This window comes from Lacerta agilis, chromosome 1 (assembly GCF_009819535.1).
Source record: "Lacerta agilis isolate rLacAgi1 chromosome 1, rLacAgi1.pri, whole genome shotgun sequence".
Taxonomy (NCBI): domain Eukaryota; kingdom Metazoa; phylum Chordata; class Lepidosauria; order Squamata; family Lacertidae; genus Lacerta; species Lacerta agilis.
Window position 1 is genome coordinate 115667661 of NC_046312.1, and position 22662 is coordinate 115690322.

Here is a 22662-nt window from a genome sequence, read left to right on the forward strand (position 1 = left end):
TCCCCTCCTGTGGCAACCAGCTCCACTCCCCGCTTTTCTCCCAGGGCCAGGAGAGGCATGAAGAGGGAGGAACAAAAGTAAGCACGTGTGGCAGTCTCAGATTGCTTGGGAAATACCTGGGAGAGGAGGAGAGTTAGGCAGCTGTGGGAAGGCCTTTAGCCTCCACAACTACCTCATGGGGCAAGACCTTCTGAAGAGTGTTCCTGGGCTTCTTAGACCTGTCACTCCTTTGCTGATCCCGTTTTTCGAATAAGGAGTCAACTTCACCCACCCTTGTGTGATTTACTGTGGGCTCGCTTCTGACACGCATGGTACCTCTGGCAGGCTGCCTAGAAAGGAATGCAGCCCTCAAGGCTGAAAAAGTTGTCCTCCCCCTGCCTTAACTGAATGCAAAACGCATATTTGGTGCTTTTTCATGTAAACTTAATATCACAATATAATACAACAAAAGGAGCCCGTACACACACACACACACACACACACGCACACGTAATGACAGTAGACTTTTTATTAACATATTTTACAACGTTGATTACGGTATTTTTAGTTTTGCATTTTGATGTGTCAAAGACTGATTCTGTTTCCACAGTAATGTACTGTACTTAAAATGATCATTCATACAAGATACCACACCAGTACGTCGGAGGAATAGCAGCAGCAGCAGCAGCACACACACACCCATTCTAGTTGGACCTGTTATTTTTCAAAGTAAGCTTAACAAAGCAGGTTTTCAAAAAGTTATAGGAGTAATCAAAGTCCTAGTTCAGCAGCATGCAGGTATATTTCAAGTAGGATTTCCAAACAAGTGCCTTTTCTTTTTCTTAAAAACTGACCAGTGACTAATTCACCAGTATAAAAATGAACGCCATGAAATCCGAAGATTTTAAGGTTAAGGCTAATAATTTTACTTCACACTCATATACACAATCATAAAACATTCCATTTTAAATAGCACATCTCGTTCAGTTTCTGGAGGCTCTTGTTTCCTTTGACATCATCTCTTGTGAAGTTTCAAACCACACAGAGCAAATCCAAGACTCCTGTAATCGTGTTATGCTAGGAAATGTCAGCAGCTTTTCTGCTTGTCCGCTGTGCTTACAAAATGGCTGGGTACTCATAAATGAGCAATGCAAAAATATTATAGGCAGAATATACGATACAATATTAAAAATGTAGCAATTTTTTTTTTTTTGGAAAGGACCATATTTCAATTGGTGAATGAAATGTAGGCTCCTAGGTAGAACCCAAATATGTTTGCGTGTGCTTATATATAAATATTCAAATGGATAAATTTATATAAATAAAACAGCAAATCATTTCTATGTGTTTTTCTTAAGATTCTGTAAAAACTTTGTGGCCTATAAGGCTCGTCATGTGAACACCCCCACTTCCTTATTATTTCCTATCCAAATTTCAGCAGCTGATTTCCTATCAGACGTATGAAAAGAGAGCAGCTTTCAACTGAATACATGGTTATATGGCTACAACTTTTTTTTTTTAAATGGTAGTTTACATATATAAACTTCACTTTGCAGAAAAAAGCTATGTTAAGTCAAAGGATGCAAGTGTCAGAAATGACCAAGAGAACTGTTAGAAAGAGTCCAACAGCTATTCGAGTATTCTGTGAAAAAGATGAAAAAGGTTTTGGCAGCAAGATAGTATCGATCTGTTTTTTCCTGCCTGGTTAAGTGTGGTGTGTGTGGTGTGTTCCCCACCCATCTTTCCGCAATGATGCCCATCCTTGTGGATTTCAAAGCCATCTAAATAAATATAAGTGCCCTACGGTCCACTATGAGTGGAAGCACATATATCTCCAGCTTGAAGGACAGCCGCACACGTGATTCTCCTCTGTGATCCAGTATGATGATCAGCTGTTTCTTTGAGAGGAGGTTGCTCGATTCAGGCTGCTCCTTGATTCCCCCCCCCCTTCATGCCAAGCAACTGGATTCTCAGGATTTCAGCTTTTTAAAAAGGGTTCTCTGTGTACAGCCCTGACTGTTCCATGCAGACTGGAGGATAGTTGTAAATATGCCCCCCAACCCCCACTCAGAGGAGGAGCATTTCTTTTAAACCATTGCTACCTCACAATTTAACTCCCCCACCAAATTCCCCTATTAAGGGAAGTCAAGCAGAAAGGGCAGTGCTTGCTTTATGAATATAACACATTAATGCTTCTTGAAACTCACTGGAAAGTCCTCAAATTATGCTTCATTTGCAGGGAACTCAGCATGACTTTCACCCTCCCCTTACTGAAACCTACGGCTAGGTGGGAACGAGAGAGCCATGATATGCTCGGCTGGGGTCGTGATCTACCATTTGGGGGCATCTTACAAAAGTCGTATGTACACAGACTGTAAAATGGATGCGTTTGGTAGTTACCAGTAAATAAAGCTAACTGAAATGGCAGAGACAGAATACTGTATATGTATTGTATTACATTAAGAGCAGCAAGCTAACTATTTTACAGCTATTTCACTAATCTCTCTGGAGTATATCTATGAAATTCCTGAGAATGAGTAAGGTTTTCAGTATTGCCTGAAGCTTATTTCCACAGCTTCGCGGCAGTAAGTGAAATATTCTCTAAAAATCCTTTAGACCAATTTCTATACAATTTCACAAATCAGAAGTGTTACAGCTCTTGTATACTTACAAATACATTATCGATCAAAATCTTAAAGCAACACAAAGAAGGGTAAAGGGGGGGGAGCAGTATGTTTAGCAGGCGTGTACTACACATATACAGTGCCTCAAGCATACACAACCCCAACCCGGGGCAAAACAAAACGCTCATCCGCCATTTAGTGGCATTTTTTTTAAAGTACAATTTGTGCTTGTTTATTAGTGGATTATACAGCAACAACTATCAAATGAATTTAGATTCCGTACTCAGATTAGGAGGACTAATTGCTTTTTGTGTTTTTAATTACTGCATGTCTTATTACCAGGACCTGGATGATGCAGGGCTTCGTACAAAGGTGCCGATTCACACCTTCCCCAGGGAAGTGGCTGAACTTCCATTCACTTAAAGCTCATGCCGGTAGCGCTGATAATAAGGGTGATGTTACAGCAGGGTGGTTAGTGACCTACAAACCATTATAATGCGGCCCCCATCTTTTGTTGATGTGGTCAAAGGTGTGCGAAACCCACTGCTGTTCAAGGACTTTGTATCTTTCTTTACATATATAGAGAGGCTTGCCACGCCTGCGGGAAAGAATAAAATAAAAATTAAGATCGGTTGAACAGTGGGAGCCCAATGCAATTTGCTACCTTAAGCACCTGCGTTACGTGACGCAAGAGTTGCCCCCCAACAAGTCTTTGGGACGCTGTAAGGGACCCTGATTGCTGCCCCTTCGGACACCCTTAAGTTACCATATTGGCCCGAATATAAGCCAAACCTTTAAAATTTGGGGGAGGGGGGTTGAGAGAGAAAATGCCAAGAAAAAAAATCCACTCCCTTAAAATTCCACAGGCACTCACACCCGTTCCGTTTTACTGTATGTCTGTTTCAGCAGCGATATTGCAAAAGCCAGTTTTTGTAAGGTCGTGAATTTAAACTGCAGTTTAGCTTTTCGCGGCTGGAATTTTTTTGGGGGGGAAAGTGTGGCTTACTGTATATTCAGGCCAATACGGTATGCTGCCTCAAGCAACTACAGTTAGGGTGGCACTGAGAATAGCTTAAATCTTCCTTTTTCAGACAAAGGGACATGCAGCACCATCCACACGTGAGTTTTCTTCTTAATATGAGGTGCCCTCATATTAGCCCCCAAAGCCTATTTAACCCCCGCGTTTTCTTTAAAACCTCTTTTAAAAGCTTGGCTGTTTGGCCTGGGAGCTTCTGAAGGGGAGGTGTGATATTATGATATGAAATTATTTCCCCTGATTTGCCAAACACCTTGGTTACAAGAACAAAACAGTTCAAAAGGGGGGGTAGCCCTATGTTAAAAACAGTGCAAATTATCCCGTATTTTAAAAAGCTGACCTGAGATCTCTGTCTTCTTCACCATGTGCATCCAGGTAAACGGAACCCCAAAGGCAAAAACGATGACCACGAATGATGATGATGACGGATGCGTTGATCAAGAGGAATATGCCTGTTCCAGCACCGCAATTTTGCGAGTGCTGAGGTTTCGTTTTGGAAAAGAGGGAAGAGTTCTTTGTGAATGGCTTTATAACAAATGCAATGATCTGTATCAATCTATAACAAAAATGAGCTCAAATGATTTACAAAGGCTGGGATTCACCTAATGAATCCCATCAGCAGAAACTCACACATGGACTTCCGCTTGCGCAATGGGGTTTCCACCCTCTCTCTCCCCCGCCCCGAGTCCCTTAAAACTGGCTCTGGTGGGATTGGGAGAGCCTTCAAAACAGGGGGACAAATGGGGGATAATTCCATCTGGCAAGCTGAAATGCTTCTCTTGTTGCAACATTTCATTCCTCCCATAGCTTTCCCCTGGGTCCACAGTCTTCCCTACTCAAGAGTTTCTGCATGGCCAGGGGTGCTTCATTCATTTCAGTGGGTAGGGCAGTTCTGCAGAGAGCCACACATAGAAAAAACTCTTCACTTATATAATATAGGACACAACCACTAATGTGAATGGGGAAACCTTGCAAGAGGCATTCCGTGTGCACTCTAGGTCATCTGCAAGAGATCCCAGGATCACAAAAACCAAGTGGAAGCATTATTAGGCGTACTTCCTTTCCAAATCGCTTTTGGGAAACAGGTAATGTTTATTACTAGTTTCTTACCAAGACACATTCACAGTAGCTCTGTTGCTTGCAGCAAAGTCCTTTCAAACACACAAAAGTGCCACAGACTAGACAAACGGCGGGGTCTTTAGGAACTTTGGAACAGACTGAACAACTTTTTCTGTGATAGTATTGGAAAATGGTATTATAATTTTCAGGCAGTTGTAGGAGACGTGGCAAGTCCCATTTAGCTTCTTGTATAAGTAAAATCTGGAAGAGATAATGGGGGAAATGTGAAAATGTTTCTCCAGAAGTACAGATGTTAAATTTCATAAATCTTAGTTTTCCAAAAACTTCCCAGATAAGCAAAACATTAGGAGAAACTGACGGGCAAACACACCAATTTTCAGAATTATAATAAATCAGAGAGATTACGATATTATCTCTGCACACCTTTCAGTTTCTGAAATCACTCTTTCGGTTTCCTGTATGTCCACCTGTAATACCCTTATATTTCTTTCCAGAAAATGTTTATGGTAAGTTATTCTTTTTGCTTATGGTGGCCATTTCCAATTCAATTAAAATGATATGTTTAAACCATCTATAAAAATAATTAGGTTCTAGAGAACAATTTGGCAGTACAGTCTGATCAAAAATTTGCTAAAAAGGAACCTGCTGTGCTGTTACTTTGTAACAAATGATTTTAAAAAATGATTTTTAAATACGGTTAAACTTGAAAGTGAAATCAGAGTACCGTATTAAGCTGCAGATATTTTTAAATTTTTAAATTTTACCTACCTTTACTTGGGTTGGATGCTTGCCTGCAAATGAAACCAATTCTGAGCACCATTGGGATATGATGTCAAAGGCTGGCACAGGCCAGTCAAGACAAGAGGCACTGGAGAACTCTGATGATTGGAAAGATGGCGGTAACAAACCCAGGCAGTTAGCAAGCACGGTAAATTCTTCGTCTTCCTGTTAAAACATAAAAGGAAGAAGAGCCAGATGCGTCAGATATACAAAAAAAGAGAGGAAGCCCCCAAGAACAATGTTGTCAGCTTGAGGGCATAAATTCAACTTCATGATGCAAATTCATACTGTGCCATTGTGACACACACACAAAAATGATCATGTTTAATCTTGCATCTTGGAAATATTGGCAGTATTTTCTCTATACAAGTGCATTTCCTAGATAACACAGGATGCTTTTTTAGTGTGATGTCAAAGGTATTAGAACAGATTAAGTGAACCCGTTTTTCATAGTACCTGACAGCTAGGTAGCTCTGCTCCAAAGAGATGGTGCTGAAGAAGGCTGGTAATCCTGAGGAAAGGCAGACAGAACTGCTGCAAATAAGTCTCTATGGAGTGTGGGCACCAAGCACTTGTGCTGTCCTAGAGTTTTGAAAAAGAAGAAAATCCTGATTGATTTAACTTCTGAAGAATCAATGGCACTCTTTGGTAATTCTATTGACAGTTTGCAAACTTAGTAGTGCTACAAATGGTTTGCAAACTAATGCTGATTTCATCCTCATGAATTTAGTAACCGTCAAATTGAGCTATGGTTGACAAACCAAAAAAATATATAAACTGTACCATGGCTAGGTCTTCAGTTTCCTCTTGCTCATAGATCTTTCCGTTATAGAGTTCACTGATCACGTGACTCAGTAATACTTCCCAAGACTTTTTTGCATTTGACATACTCTGTGATTAAGAAGAAATTAATTAGACAATTAGAAAAATAAGCAAATGCTGTCACCCCAATCCAATAATAGTTCAAATACACGTACGAAAACCCATGTCAATATGGGTTTCCATATTCTGTTGTTGTTGTTGTTGTTGTTGTTAATGAAAATGAATATAGAACCGTATGTAAAAAGGGATTATAAAACAGTACAAGGGAATATACTAAAGCAGCTTAGCAAATCATTTAGAGAACTATACTTCCTTAATATATTGCTGTTACAAACATTTAAAGCCAAACCAGATACTTCTAATTTGCTATAACCTTAACTTTTCAGATAGTGCATGTCTTTCAGAAGGCCATAAAATAAATCCCCATCCCTAAAATTCGTAACTGGGTTATTTAGCATACCCATTTGCAAAAAGTTTGTTTAATCGCCTTAGTTACCATACTCCAGGATCCTTCCATCACAAAACCAACACTGGCCATTTACCCTGTTATTTCACTTTTTCAAGGCATCCAATGCCACCCCATTTCCATCAACACAGTTTTCCTTTAGGTTATAGTGAAAGTTGTTTTACATATCTTTATTCCATTTTTCTCTAACGTAAGGCTTTCCTTCAGAATGCTCTTTAACAGATTAAAAACTCAATAAAGATTATTTTTAATAACAACAACAAAAACAAATTTGATAAGATTTTAGAATAAAACAATAGATTGGAAGCTATTTAAGGTAAATAATAGCAGGCTATTATCTATCAAATTGACTGTGAAAGAACATAGTGGCTGTAGTTGAATCGACGTCAATTTTACTGTATCCAGTATATAACAATAGAGACGTCTATCTCATTTAGAGAAACAAACCGTGGACATGACACAGAAGTGACTTGGATTTCATGACATCCTGACAGCTTCTGTAATGTAAAACCTGCAGTAATAATAGTACATGATGTAGCAGTCGTAGAAGTTGTGGAGGTAGATTAGTGCTGAAGGCTACATATCACAGCCCAATGCCCTAATTCTTGGTGATGCCAAAATAGAGCAAGCATAGAGTTCTGATGATGCAGATGCAAAGAGCTTTTCATGCATCCTGATTGTGCCATTTCTTCTCATTAGGGTGAGAAGGATTGGAACAAAAGGAGAGAAGCACAATCCCTTCAGATCTGTGAAAAGACAAGTTAACTTTAGGAATAAAGGAAGGGGCAATTCTAAACACTGTTTCTCGTTGACCATTGTTGACAGTTCCATGTTGACTCAAAGGATATCAAATTCTGAGTTCCTATATGGGTGGATGGAATCCCCAACCAGAAACGTTATTTTGAGGGTCAGATCCCCAATCAAAGTAGAAGCTGAAGACTCAAGGATACGTAAAGGTGAAACTCGAAAAACTAGAATATTGTGGAAAGTCCATTTATGTATGTAATTGTTTTCATTAGCTACTGGAGTTTAATATATGAGATGGACTCATGACATGCAAAGCGAGATATGTCAAGTCTTTGTTTGTTATAACTGTGATGATTGTGGCGTACAGCTGATGAAAACCCCAAAGTTGAAATTGTGAATTTGGGCTTCTCATCAGCTGTATGCCATAATCATCATTTCATATATTAGTTTCACCTTTTAAGTTGAATTACCGTATTTTCCGGCGTGTAAGACGACTGGGCGTATAAGACGACCCCCAACTTTTCCAGTTAAAATATAGAGTTTGAGATATACTCAACCGCAGATTCTCCACCCCGACTTTTGAGAAGATTTTCCTGGATTAAAAAGTAGTCTTATACGCCAGAATATACAGTACTGAAAGAAAGGAACCTTTCCACGATATTCTAATTTTTCGAGTTTCACCTGTATAGTCTGATCAGTCTCGTATACCGGTAGTGTTATGGCTTTAGACAGACAACCATTTAACTTGGGGTGGATGAGAAAGAATTCTCTCTTCTGCAACCTGTGAGCATTCAGCTGTTGAGAAACAGATTTGCCCCACTCTCCAAAGACCCATTGTAGAGGCTTCCAAAGAAAGTTCCAAAATGGAGTTAACTTCTGCTCTCTTCAAGTTAAAATGACCCAAATAAGGGCAAATTGTCTAATCCTTAATCCTCAATGTTCTACCTGGATAATCAAGGCTTTGTAAAAACAAAAAACAAAAAAACAAACCTAGGAGCAGGGCAAAGGGCTCAACTCTGTATTGGATATGCTTTGTAAATCATCATAAAATACCACTGTTGGTTCAATAACTTGCTAAGATTGGTCTCCACAGTGCTCTGCGTGCTTGTCATGGTGGTGAAGCCAGGCAGAGGCAAACAAGTTCTCAAAATACCTGGTTAGCTATCTAAAGCAGAGGAAACCTGACACTTAATATGCTTTGCTGGAAAACATTTCAAAAGCTCATCACCACCAAAGCGGATCTGGGATAGTGAGGAGCTCAGTGTCCTGGTAGACTGACATTGTCCTTCAATCGAGATGAAAAAATCTGAACACTTGGGAGAAAATGCAGTATAAAGGTTATATAATAATAATAATAATAATTATACCCCACCCATCTAGCTGGGTTTCCCCAGCCACTCTGGATGGCTTCCAACAAAATATTAAAATATTTGCACACATCTGTATTCCAAAGAGACCAACAGGGCTTAAATGTGCTCAGCTGGATATAGAGTTGCGTCATTAGCAGTCTACTTAGCTTTTCATAAACCAACACACCTTTTTCAGAGCTCCTGAGTTCATCCACGTCATCCTGTCTTCAGCACTGCATTTAACCGAAAGTGCGACAAGAGCTTGTATATACAACAATGTGAAGAGCACCTTTATGATGCACGTAAAGTGTTCTACAAAAGTACGAAAACAGACAATGTCAGTCAAGCATTCTAAATTAGATCTCAGTTTTGTATACAGCAATTCTACACTCTACAAATTTGTATTTCCCCCCCAAAGGAGCAATCCAAAACTTGAAATGCATCAAGTTATATTTTGTAAGGAGCTAAACATACACCAATACATTAAAACCTATAAGATGCAAGTATTACATTTATCCCTGCTGGTCTGAATCAGTGTTTTATTGCAGCTGTAATGGTTCATTTTATTTATTTTTATGTGTGGTTTTATTGCTTTGTTTTTACTGATTTTAGGTTCCGGACTGTGAGCCACTTTGAGCAAACTGAATAAGATGGGATTTAAATGAATATGTACATTTTCAGAAATGATAGCTTCTGCACTGGACAATTTAACAGGTCTCAAAACTACTATCAAAATGAGGAGGTCATGTTTAAAGAAAGAAAACGGAAACAAGGCCTTTCACTGCAAACCAGTTATCAGCTTTAACTGGAGCACTTAATAATGTGCCCAAACAGAGATTAAATGCAACAATATTTAAAATAAAATGAACAAGGGTTTTATTTTCCTTATCAGGAGTGTTGATAGTACATGCAACAGGAATGCAAGTAAATGCAATAGGAAACATGCTGAATAATTTAAGGCTAGCATTTACTGCAGTGGTACAGATCTACAAACAACCTTGTAGAGAAATGTATTTTGCAATATATCCCTCAGGAACTCCACAAACCTTACCAATGCTCTGAAGGCTTTCACTTTCAGCTAAAGCCACTTTTTTTACAACTCAGCATATCCTGCCTGACTGCCATTAAATACCACATTAAATGTCATCTGCAGAAAGGCTACAGCTTCGGGAAAGCAGCTTGTCTAGTAAGCAAAATAAGTAAAAGAATGGCTATTTCATAGTTAATCTGGAAATTGACTGCCAATATTCCACTAAAGCTTTATTTGCTCCCCCAAAAAGAAAAAAAAAGGATGAAAGCCAGCAACTTCAGAACAACTCAGGGAACCTGTACATTTAAGTTTCTGCAATGGAAAGTAAACACAATGGGCGAACATGGACCAGAACTTCAGGTATTATCCAATCGCTTAATGTTGCCACATCTGTACATGGAACCACATTCAGAGAACAGGTGCTTTTATTTGTAACAGCTGGGTGACTGCATACAATTGTGACTTTATGTTTTTAAGAGTGCTTATTCCTGTACTTTACACTTTAATGCTAGCCATCAATAAATTAGTCTGATCTCCAGGCTGCACACAATTATTGAATCACAACCACCCTCTTTTAAACTCAGCACATGCAAGTTTCTTCGTTCTCTCTCAAAGATCCCGTCTTCTAAAATGTCTCATTCTCCTGTGAATCCTTTCGAATGTGTCAAAAATGTTTCTTAACCCTGGGATCCACAGCTGAACTCCCAAGGAAAGCCTTACTGGTCTTACTAAATGCTGAATAGAGCCACGTGGCAACTTCTATGTTCTTTAAAATGACGTCCCTGGTGGAGGTACATGCTGAAAAGGCAGTGGCTTTCTCTTCTACACAGGTCCAAAGCAGACCTCAAGCTGACACCAGGTTAACCATAATTAATTTAGAAGTTAGCCTTGGGAACATGGCAGTTCAATGGGCAACAAATATCATTATCTAGTTTAACCAGCATCACCACACAAAAATTTCTTTTTTACATTTTAAATATGCACCCATTTCCCCCATCTTAACAACTGTGCTTAACCCTTTAGGTCACACGGAATGCATATGCAGCAAAGAAAACTTATACCCTCTAACTCTTTGAGCCCTCCATGTATAAAACTATTGACTGCACTGACCTCTAACATGATGTTTTCCTACAATCAAAGGCTTAATTTGTGTATTCTCTTTTGAGGTGGATTCAGATCAAATTTTCCTTTCAGAATGAACAGCCTGAATGGTGTAATGGCATTCACTTTGCTTTAATCAATGCCGGATTGAAAAAAGATAGCCAAGGCCATTCAACAGTTAAATAAGTTAGTTAATAGAATTCCCATGGCCTTGCTTGAAGGGCAGGAGATGCTATTAGGACACTGCTTATTAAATGCTAATTTTCTCAAGGAATGCCATGTAGGTATTTTTAAACAAAAAGGAGCTTTGTTCAAATAACCACCTGACAGATTACAGTGGTACCTCGGGTTACATACGCTTCAGGTTACAGACTCCGCTAACCCAGAAATAACGCTTCAGGTTAAGAACTTTGCTACAGGATAAGATCAGAAATTGTGCTTTGGCGGTGCAGCGGCAGCAGGAGGCCCCATTAGCTAAAGTGGTGCTTCAGGTTAAGAACAGTTTCAGGTTAAGAACGGACCTCCGGAACGAATTAAGTACGTAACCAGAGGTACCACTGTACATTCCAAAAAAAGAGAAGGGTATAAAACAGGCTTTCTCAACCTCGGCCCTCCAGATGTTTTGAGACTACAATTCCCATCATCCCTGACCACTGGTCTTGCTAGCTAGGGATCATGGGAGTTGTAGTCCCCAAAAACAGCTGGAGGGCCGAGGTTGAGGAACCCTGTTATAAAACGACCCAAGAAATATCAGTCAGATGTGTCTTCCAGGACTAGCAACAGACCTATGTTGTACCTGTGATAGTTAAAATTGGCTTTGCTGCCACATATAAAATGTGCTATTAGGCACACATTAAAGTAAGAAAGATTCTTTCTGTCTGTACCTTGCCAATAAATTCTTTAAGCAGCTAAAGACAACCTATAATTCTCTTCCGATTTAAGACACAGTTCTGTTAGAATGCCCAAACAACTGGTTTCTTGGGAATTTTAATTACAAAGCTGTGTTACTCTCATGCAGCCATATGTGAAAAGACTGCTTTCGTAGCTGATTATGCCTTTATATGGAACACCCCTGATATAAAAAATACCACAGATGAAGCCAATACCATGTCAACAAATTATAAAACTGTTAAAGAGAGGAATTTTATTCTGTAATGCCCATAGTAACACTTTTATCAAAATGTACCTGTATCACTGACGGGGGGAGGGGGGGAATTGGGTTAGTATTTTTTAAATAGTAAAATTAATGGTTTTTAAAACCTGACAAAATAAGCAGTGATAAATCATTTCTGCTTCAAAAGTATCTTGGGATTCCAGTAACTTATGCTCGGATTTATATATGCAGCAACCGTCACAGATACTGTATTATAGCAATTATCTTTGTCGGGTGTGACACAATTGCTACAATTTGAGCAGTTAAATTGAAACGAATTGTTCCCTTTCACCCTTAGGCACCCGCAGTTCAATGTGAAATATTAAGCAGCCCCACTGCAGCAAACGGATGAAGGTCAAACAAAAGGACCCAACCTCTCCCGCCCCCCTATCTCAAGGAACTTAATAGTCATTGCCGGGCCTTGTGGTTTTACTGTACTGTTGTCTGCTAAAGGTGAGAAGACAGGAGTCACAGATAAGCCTGTCAAAACCACAACAAAAATTTCTGTTTCATGCCAACTTCTGGAGATAAGGCAAAGTCATTATTTGAGCACACACAGCAGACCAGGTCTATTTGCTGTGCTGCTTTAAAAGCCACCGACAAGGGAAACACGGCGAGACCTTTTTCGTAACATACCTTTGCGCAGTGGCTGCGGCATTGTTAAAATCTGGATGAGCAAAAGGGACGAGGCATCTCTATAAAGTACTGGGACTTCTGGCTGTTCCTCACTGCACGTCCTGGAAATTATGGAAATAATTATATTTGGCACAATGACCCCATTTCCTTAGGAATTTATGCAAGTTTCTGGAAGTGATACTGTTAGACTGTAAACATATTTGGACACACTATATTTGTGGAAGCAGAAGTCTATGTTTTAAAACCAAAAATTGGGTGTTCAAATACCCATTGAAAGTTCACCTTCAAGCTCGTGGAGGGAGATAGAGAGAGCAATGGAGAATGGAGCTCACTCTTGCGTAACTTTTACATTCAAGATCACCTGAACATGTCTGTCTATCCAATATAGAACCAGAGATGCAATGGTGTAATATGCAGGTCAATTATTATAAAATGTTCTGCCCAATTATTTAGTGAATTAATAAAACTGCCCCAAGATGCCGTATTTAATTGTTGCAATCTTACTTTGCTTTTGGAGAATTCAGGACCGTTCCCGATGCATTTCAATACATTAATAAACATACAACAAGTATATTGAATCATTTTTTATACAAATAACTTTTAAAACGTATGCTCAATTTTCAAGTGGAATAGAGTGATAGCAATAATTTTGTTTTATAGGATGCAGGTCAAATAATTATGTTTGCACAATCAAACCTTTAAATTTATATGGTTTATAGGATGCCTGGCAACATTACAGAAATAGGGAAGGCTTGCAGGAGCAAGTGAAACATCTGACTAAATATATTCATTTTGCTAGAACGGAAAAAGTGAAATGATATAAAAAATGCCAAGAGATAAGCTCCTTTAGTTTACGTCAAGCACCAGAGCACATTAAGCTCTTTAAAAAATTGCTCTGTCATTTATTAAAAGCCTAAGCAACTTGTTCACCGTGACACTGAAAACTGTCTTTTATAAAGTCTGTTTGGAATATGGAAATGAACCACCCTGCTAATCCCTTCAACGCATATGAGGAAGGCTGATAAGTGTGGCTTCCCAAAACACTGCTACAGAAGCAGTTAATAAAAAAGCAACCTAATGTAAAGTCTGAGAGTGATAAAGCAAAATTATTGAAAAGAGCATCAAACTGCACCATGCTGCGGGCATAAACAATCTGTAACTATAAACTGTATTATATTCCAAGATACTGACAAATTAGTTACCCTATGTGTGTGTTTGCGTCTCTCTCTCTCTCTCTCTCTCTCTCTCTTCTCTCTCTCACACACACTCACACTCTGAAACCCCATTGAGCATAAAGGGACTTTCCTTCTGAGCAAAATGCATAGGATTTTGCTGCATAGTGCAGTTTTAAAGAGAAGAGAAAGTAAACATGAATAAATGCATGGCTTAAAAAATTAATATGGTCTCCAAATCTTTACTAGTTGAAAAAATGGATGGAGTAATTGTTTGGGTATAAAAGGTCTTTGGATAGGGTAGGTGAAGTGAGCTCTGTGTTTCTAACACTGCAGCAAATTCAGTCCCTTAAAACGGTATGGACAGCAGAGATACACTGCTCCACTTGGTGCCTCACAAGGTTAAAACGTTACAGAGAAATTGGTCTATAGAACTGTACTTACTGCAAAGTCTCATCATTCTCCATCAATTGGGTTAGTTTCTTCCATGGGTTGTAAGCAGAATCAATGCTGTAGAGTCGCATGTGCATAGCCAACACATGAAACAGTTGATCTGAATGGATAAAGGGAAACAACTAATGAGTTAATTATTTGGTTGAATGAAATTAAAATATTTCATAGTTCTTTGCAACCAATTGTTTCATTTTCTAGATTACTGTGGCTCTCTAACTCATTACCAGCTGTTAATATTTGACAACCTAATCCTCTATAGCTGGCTTTAGCATGCACCAAGAGCCATGTGATAGATAGTGTGGTGGATTTAGAACGGGAAGACCCGAATTCATATCCTGCATGAGCCAAGCAATTTACTGGACGACCTCAGACAAGTCACCATCTCTTAAACTTAATATACCTCACAGGATGATGCAAAGATAAAAATGGGCCGAGCGCTATGTAAGCCGCCCTGAGCTCTTTGGAGAAATGGGGCAGGATAGAAATATAATAAATCGAAAGTTTTACATTGTAATTGCTCGAGCCACCTGCATGCAAGGAAAGGAAATGAGGCTGAACCATGGTGTTCAGCAGCTTCCCAAAGGTTTCTGCAGGTGAGATACAGTGGCTTAATAAGGGCTAGAGCTACACCTTCTCTAGAGGACTGTCATTACACAGCAAATCACCATTTCTATATCCATTCAAGAGGCAAATTCTATTATCTGTGTGTGGGGTTCTCTTTCGGATGGAGTCTTAAGCACTCTCTCTTTATAAGTAACACTGAATAAAGCCATACAGTCATAAAAATGCAACCAATAATAAAGTATGAGAAATGCAACAGAATGTCACACACCACTTTTCTTGGTGTATATATACCTAATCTGGTACCTAATACAGAGGTGGCTGTATTTTGGTGCAGAGAACAGTTTATTTCCCCTTGGGGATCATTTGTAACCAAATGAGCCAGTTTAAAATGAGACATTTCATAAATTACACGACTGCCGAGTCTTAGATCTTGTCTAGATCTACAGAACCAGACTGATGAGAGAAGAATACTGCAAAATTAATCTAGATAAGGAAATCTACAACTCATAATTGCTCTCTTCTATTCAAGCCAGGCTGCCAAAGTACAGGCATGATCGTTAGTTGCCCCATGTTATGGGATCCCCTGCTATCTTTGGAATTTCTTTTTGTATGCTTCTTCACAACTGAATCTATAATGGCAAAATACACATTTTTACACAATTTTTAATTCCTTCAAAGAGCAGTTTATTTTTGTTGATTATTTCATGATACCATCATTTTAGTTGACAGTCAGATCATAGTCAATCTACCATTTCCACACCCAAATAAGTATTTAAAATCTATTTCCTTTGCAAAATATAAATCCCTTATTGATCACACTTTCTTTTATTTATTATCTCTCATTTCTGTCCTTCTATCCCTGGCTACCAGCTGAACAGACCAGGAGATACCACATTTAAATATAAATCACAAGAGGAATTAATTTATTTTCTACAAATAGACAATTATTCATAGGCACTTGGGAGGCCAAAACAGTCTCATGCTTATGTCAGCTGATTTTAGCAGAGCTTGAGGGCTGTAATTAGTTCCTGGGGTTTGGGAAATAATTGAAGGCGCAGATGACATTGGAACTGATTGCCGTCACCTGTTTTCTGAATCAGATGCAGTGAATGAGGGCAAAACAAGTTTCCTGGCAAAAGACTGGCATTTTTATTTATTTATACTGACAGTATTATCCTACATATGTCTATTTTGAAGCCTATGAGGAAAAAATACTGAATTCAGTTGGAAAAAATGTATTGAAGCTGCAGTAAAAACATTCCCTTTCCTAGTTTTATTTATACACACACACATACACACTTTATACCATTCATGTTGTTGTCATGGAAACAGAAAGCACTAGCTAGCAGAAAGGAGTTCAGTAAAGGCTTACATGTTGTATACACTAAACCATGGTTTGACAGTACGTGCTGTGCCCCAAAGGCTTGAGCTTGGGGGTTGTACGCTATTTTCTCCCTCTCCTTCCATGTGATTTAATTTCTGCACCTTCCCTTCATCCAGGGCCTTAGCAAACCGCAGCTTGCATTTTCATCCAAATCAAGGAAACAGTGGTTTGCTCAAACATAGGTTGCCTACCTAGAGCTGCAGTGAGACAAGATACTCTTATTTTAAAAGTTATTTAGGGAGTAAAAAGTTCACTGGACATCTGAGGGCTTATGCTGTTGTCCCAACTTCATGTACCAGAACGCACCCATACATTTCATTAGGCAGGACATACACCTATTTCAGGTGAATAAAACAGGACAGGAGATAAGTTAGCTCATCAGGACCTAAGGAAAGAGGAACTTCGTCAGCTTCATAGCATCTTCCAAAATGAAGAAGGGGGGGGAAGCATCAGTATGACCTCAGGGCAGGGGGTTTGACCTAGCCACCCCATGTATTCGTGGTGACCACTGAGTTTCTGGAGGCATAGTATCAAAATTTATGCATTTTAGGAGGAGTGCAACTGACAATTCCTAGCGCATAAAGGAACAGAGGTAAGACCAAGCAGGCATCTTCACAACTACATGTCCTGGGTTGGGTCCTGTAATTGTTTGCCGTTTTTGCATTTGTCAGTATGTTTATTACTCTATTGCCTGCTAAACTTTAGCTCTCTATTTCTATATCGGGGATTATTTTTTACTGAACTCTTTTTATAACATATTTCTGGCGTCTGATGACGTAAGTGACAATCCAGGAACTCTCTCTACAAGCCCAGCCCTGCTTCAGAGTTTCTGCAGGCAGCTGTTATAAAATGGATTGAAATTCTCAACTCTGAAGAGGTGCCCCTAGTTGGTCACTAAATTAAATCCCTACACACAAACAACAATAAAAGCATTGCATGTGGTAAAACCAAGGTTTGAACAAACCATAGTTTCCTTGGTATGGATGGAAAGGCAAGCTTTGGTTTGCTGAAAATTCAGGTGTAAGGTAAAAATTGTGTGTAGAAGGTGAGGAAGTAGGGAGGGCCTGAGACTTGTGCATGTAACACCAAATCATAGGAACACAGGGAACTGCCTAAGTCAGATCACTGTCCCTCTAGATCAGTACTGTGAAACTGATGGCTTGACTCCCCAGGGTCATTCCCACTCCTACCTAGAGCAAAGTCGTCCAAATAAGCCTTTTCTCAGTTTAATTAAGTAGAGCTACTTCCACGAATGATATCTGTTAATTTAAACATGGAGACAGAAGTCCTAGATACATTTACCTGGGAACAGCTCCCATTGCACTCAACGGGGCTTACTTCTGAATATATGTGCATAGAATTGCACTGTTCAGTCAGAGAGATATTAAATCCTGGCACCTCACAATGTGGATGCCAACCAAACAGCGCCATTCCTGTACAGTCTCTATTTATTCCAGTGCTGCTTCTGCAAAATTCCCTTTACTTGTACATTATCCCTGTAAATTGTAGCTTTTCTCTTTTAGATAGTGAAGAATTTGCACAGGTGCATTTTGGTCCCCTGGCAGCATAACAAAAGAAAGAAACATTTGCTTCTCTGGGCCTAGCAAATGCAATCTTATTCACGCTAAGATCATTTCAGTATTAAATTAGCTTTATTCAGGTCACACTCTAAGATTAACAACCACAAAAGCTAGCTAAACTGAAGACAAAGTTACCTTGCTTCTAGAGAAAATTTATATATTCTATAATTGTTGAAAAACAAAAATGATTCTCTATATTAGAATTTAGTTCTGCTGTTCTATCACTGGGCAGAAACAAAAAGACTAACATTGCCCCCTAATGGGAACACAGCAGCAAAGAAAAAGGATAAGAACTGGACCTTTAACAGTGTTCATAGTCCCCCCCCCCCCAAAAAAAACCCATTTATGCTTTCACAAATCAGAGATGGCTAGCTGTTTGTTTCTACTCTGCAAACATTTTTTTTTGCTTACTCTAATGTTATGGTGTTTAGCATTCACTTATATCAGCATTATATATACACAATACAGAGCAGAAAGTCACTATACTTTAGCAGTGCAGATGGTAGTCTGATATTGACCAAAGGAAAATTAGTACCCCCAAAATAGTTATAAGATACTCTACTGACACAGTCAACCCTCCCCACCCCACCCAAAAAAACCCCACATATTAAGAACAAGCACCAGCACACTGCTCATTCATATTAAACCACAGTTCATTTTAAACTATGGTTTAATTTGATCTGGGCCGTACTATGGGTCATTGGAAAGCAAGATGTATAAACAGAAATGTTGACAGTGTCATCCTTTCTAAAAAGTTTGTCTGACTAAGTGCAGGTGGGCTTTAGTCTCTAGTAAGAATGGGTGGCGCTGTGGGTTAAACCACAGAGCCTAGGGCTTGCTGATCAGAAGGTCGGTGGTTTGAATCCCCGCGATGGGGTGAGCTCCCGTTGCTCGGTCCCAGCTCCTGCCCACCTAGCAGTTCGAAAGCACATCAAAAGTGCAAGTAGATAAATAGGTACCGCTCTGGCGGGAAGGTAAATGGCATTTCCGTGCGCTGCTCTGGTTCGCCAGAAGCAGCTTAGTCATGCTGGCCACATGACCTGGAAGCTGTATGGCGGCTCCCTTGGCCAGTAATGCAAGATGAGCGCCGCAACCCCAGAGTCGGACACGACTGGACCTAATGGTCAGGGGTCCCTTTACCTTTAAGAATGCATGGATTACAGCTTGGGTTACAAATTTTGTATTTGTGGTTGTTGTTTTTTTGCAGTCCAATCCCTTACACACCAAGTTCCAAGTATGTAAAGCCTAAATCACACGTAAACCCCTTTTCAATGATAAATAAACCCCTGACACCAGCCTAATGGCACATTCACACATGACACAGAGGTGGCATTCATACATAAAGCTAAAGCACAGTTTAGCACTATATAGCTCAGTGGAAAGAAGCCCACACTAAGCACTGGATCTGCCCACCCCCTCCTCTACAGGCAGAGAAGGGCCAGAGAAATCCTTCCGTCTTTCAACTGCTTATCTTTCTACGCTGGATGCAGAAGAGGGCTGATGGGCCATTTGGTCCCTATGCTGGTTACAGAAGATGGATGGAATCTTTTGACCCTTCTACGCCAGCTCACTCACTCAATCACTTCTGCACAGTCATGTATATGTTGTCACTGAATGTTGTGGAATAGCCCAAAAGACATAAGTGGCGAACACTTTAAAATACTGAGCTAAATTTACAGTAATTCATATTTGCAGATTGGGCAAAATTATCAGAATACTGCACATGGCCATGGCTTACATAATTGGTGAGGCTTATCTTGTTTTACTATATTAAGATTTATAACTTTGTAAGGAACCAGTAATAATTATGTTTTGTACTATATTCATTGCAGGCCAGCTCACCACATCACTGAAAGAAACCTAACCTAGTAAGGCCTATTTTCCATGACCAACTAATAATTTTCTTCTGACCACTAAAGTTGACCAAGAGGGTTAAAACATGTATGAGCTTTAACCTAATTTGTTGCTATTTATTGGTCACATAAGGATTTTGATCTGGCTTTGACATGAATAGACATGTCAATCTGTTACTTATGATGTTTGTAATCTTACCTATTTTGACATGCATTTTAATATTGGATTAAAGTTGTACTTTATTTTCCTATCATATTTAGAAGCATTTTACTTTTTTAAAAAAACAATAATAACATTCCTACCCAACCTAAGTCTTTGAATCTAGCTTCCTGATTCCTTGGGTGAATTTCATGTTCGTAATACCAACACTACAAGACCAACTGATAAATGTGGCTGCTTACTAGATTTTGGTGTGAGTGATGATTGCTGCAGAGGAAGCAGCCCAGGCCTCAAGATGGTGCTTGAGTAGGAGTGGGCAGAAAACAAGCAGATATAAAATAGCTCCTCCTAGCAAAGGGAGGAACAAGCTGAGGCTTCAGAAGCTGAAACAGCCAATAACTTCCTTTGAAGTCCATTGAATTCAACAAGCTTCAAGTATGGCAAATGTTGGATATCACCCAAAACTAATAGAAAATTTATAAATAGCTCTGTTGGAAGACAATGAGACTCTTAATTTCAGAGTTGTGGGTTTGAGCCCCACATTGGGCAAAAGATTGTGCTTGAAGACTTGCAAAATTCAAAAAGCAATTGCAAGCTTTCCTGTAACAGCTGACAAAAATGCAGATTATAGTCACTCTTTTTGGCATTCCTGAAACCAATAAAGATCAGCAGATTATGCAGTATTAGAGTACCAGCATGCTGTGTACTATGTCTAAAACATACCTGAAGTTCCAGGCCTTTAAAAAGAGCCATTTAAATAGCTAGATTTAGTTCACTGTTCTTGTCACCCTGTCTAAGGCAACGTCATGAACAGCTACATTAATCATTCCTAATTTTACTTCTCAGTGTACAGCTGCCCCCACAGCGCAATCTTCTAAAACAGCACTTGACCTATTTGCTCCCACATCTTCACTGACACTAGCAGATGTAAGAGCTCACCTGGGACACCATATTCCATATCTAATCAACAAACTTTACAATTGTTACAAGACTCATGCAGAACACTGTACTCAATCACAAGGGAGATAGGGAAAGAGAAAGAGAGAGAGAGAGAGAGAGACCTCATTACGCAAAATTCAAGAAAATGACTGAAAGATCTATGGGAGTAAAGATCTGCAAGGATTTTCATTGGGCTATACTTGAACAGAAGCATGTTTGTTGAGAGTGTAACAAATTGGCCCTATCACAATGAATACAATAAGTGCATCATAGTTTTGAATCTAAACAGGCAGAAAGCAAATTGTGTGTGTGTGTGTGTGTGTGTGTGTGTGAGAGAGAGAGAGAGAGAGAGAGAATCCCCCATTTAAAAATTCAAAATTAAGCTTCCTATCAATTCTATTACTTAAATATATATTTGAGATAAACAGCTACCAAATGATCATAACTGGCACAGCTGCAAAGAGATTGAAAACATCCATTTCCTTTTTAAAACCAAGCCAGAGTTTATTTGCAAATCTTTATCCTTAAATAGCAGAACTGGCAAAACTCTGGTTAGTTTAAATTGTGGTTTGTTGGAACAAGCCAGGACCAAGCCATGGCTCATGATCCTGGCTTGTTACAGCAACCATAGTTTGAACTAACCAGAACCACCAGTTCAGATGTAACAATGAGGTCCAGGAAGTCGATGCTTCCAATCTCCTTGCAGCTGTATTGGAAGAGGATAAGTGTGCAAGCCTAAAGCTCACTTTTGTTCATACATGCAGTATCAAACCATGGTTTAGCATTATATCTGAAGTGGACCATCATGTGTGGTATCTTCAAAGAAGCCCACCCTGACAACTTTGCTTTGTATTGTAGTTAGTGGCACCAAATTATATTTCTTCTTCTGCCAGCCTTTCTAGCTTTAACCCAGCTGGAATGGCTAAAAGAAGTTGATATTTCTAGCTCCTGGTTGGATATTTCTGTTAATAGATGATGCATAACTTTCTCCCTTCCCCACAAGATGGGAATCCTCACAAGCATGCAGCTAAGCCCCACACATACAATGCATGATGTAAATCTATACAGCCCTAGGTTGTACCAAACCCAAATACAGCCGTACCTTGGAAGTCGAACGGAATCCGTTATAGAAGTCCGTTCGACTTCCAAAATGTTTGGAAACCAAAGCGCGGCTTCTGATTGGCTGCAGGAAGCTCCTGCTGCCAATCAGAAGCCGCGGAAGCCCCGCCGGACATTCGGCTTCCAAAATTAGTTCGCAAACCAGAACAGTCACTTCTGGGTTTGCGGTGTTTGAGAGCCAAACGTTTGAGAACTAAGCTGTTCGAAAACCAAGGTGCGACTGTACCAAATAAACCACATGAATTAAACAATGAAGATGTCTAATACGCTGTCCACCATAACATTAGAAACATTGCCACACACATCAATGTAGTTTGAGTTGACAACATGGATCTTTAGGGCATATCGGTTCATATCCTCTTATGAAGTGAACCGGATCCTGTGAACATAATATAGAGTGCGCTCCCCAGAGAGAGACTCACCTGGTGCCTTCATTACATATATTTAGGCACCAGGCGAAAACATTTCTCCCCAACCAGGCATTCAGCTGATTAACACTCTTATGGCCTTTTAAATGTGTTTGTGGGAGGGGGATTATTGTTTTGTTTTTTTACTGAGTATCTTGTGTTCTCATTTTGTATGTTTATGTTGTGAACCACCCCATCATCTTTGAATGAAGGGCGGTGTACAAATTT

At 39.5% G+C, this 22662-nt stretch overlaps 1 protein-coding gene across 4 annotated transcripts in view; it reads right to left on the bottom strand.

Annotated features, from left to right (window-relative positions):
• Nucleotides 1-493: 493 nt before the first annotated feature.
• UBR3 (ubiquitin protein ligase E3 component n-recognin 3) overlaps nucleotides 494-22662 on the bottom strand; it is a 90055-nt gene continuing 67886 nt past the window's right edge. For all 4 annotated transcript variants that reach the window (XM_033168380.1, XM_033168367.1, XM_033168361.1 and 1 more), the window contains 9 exons: nucleotides 14420-14528; nucleotides 12804-12904; nucleotides 9071-9195; nucleotides 6283-6390; nucleotides 5956-6081; nucleotides 5488-5664; nucleotides 4750-4959; nucleotides 3980-4119; nucleotides 494-3201 (listed from right to left, as the gene is read on the bottom strand). In XM_033168380.1, the coding sequence (XP_033024271.1) occupies nucleotides 3084-3201; nucleotides 3980-4119; nucleotides 4750-4959; nucleotides 5488-5664; nucleotides 5956-6081; nucleotides 6283-6390; nucleotides 9071-9195; nucleotides 12804-12904; nucleotides 14420-14528 (1214 nt within the window). In that variant the 3' untranslated portion in view covers nucleotides 494-3083. The remainder of the gene's footprint in view (nucleotides 3202-3979; nucleotides 4120-4749; nucleotides 4960-5487; nucleotides 5665-5955; nucleotides 6082-6282; nucleotides 6391-9070; nucleotides 9196-12803; nucleotides 12905-14419; nucleotides 14529-22662) is intronic.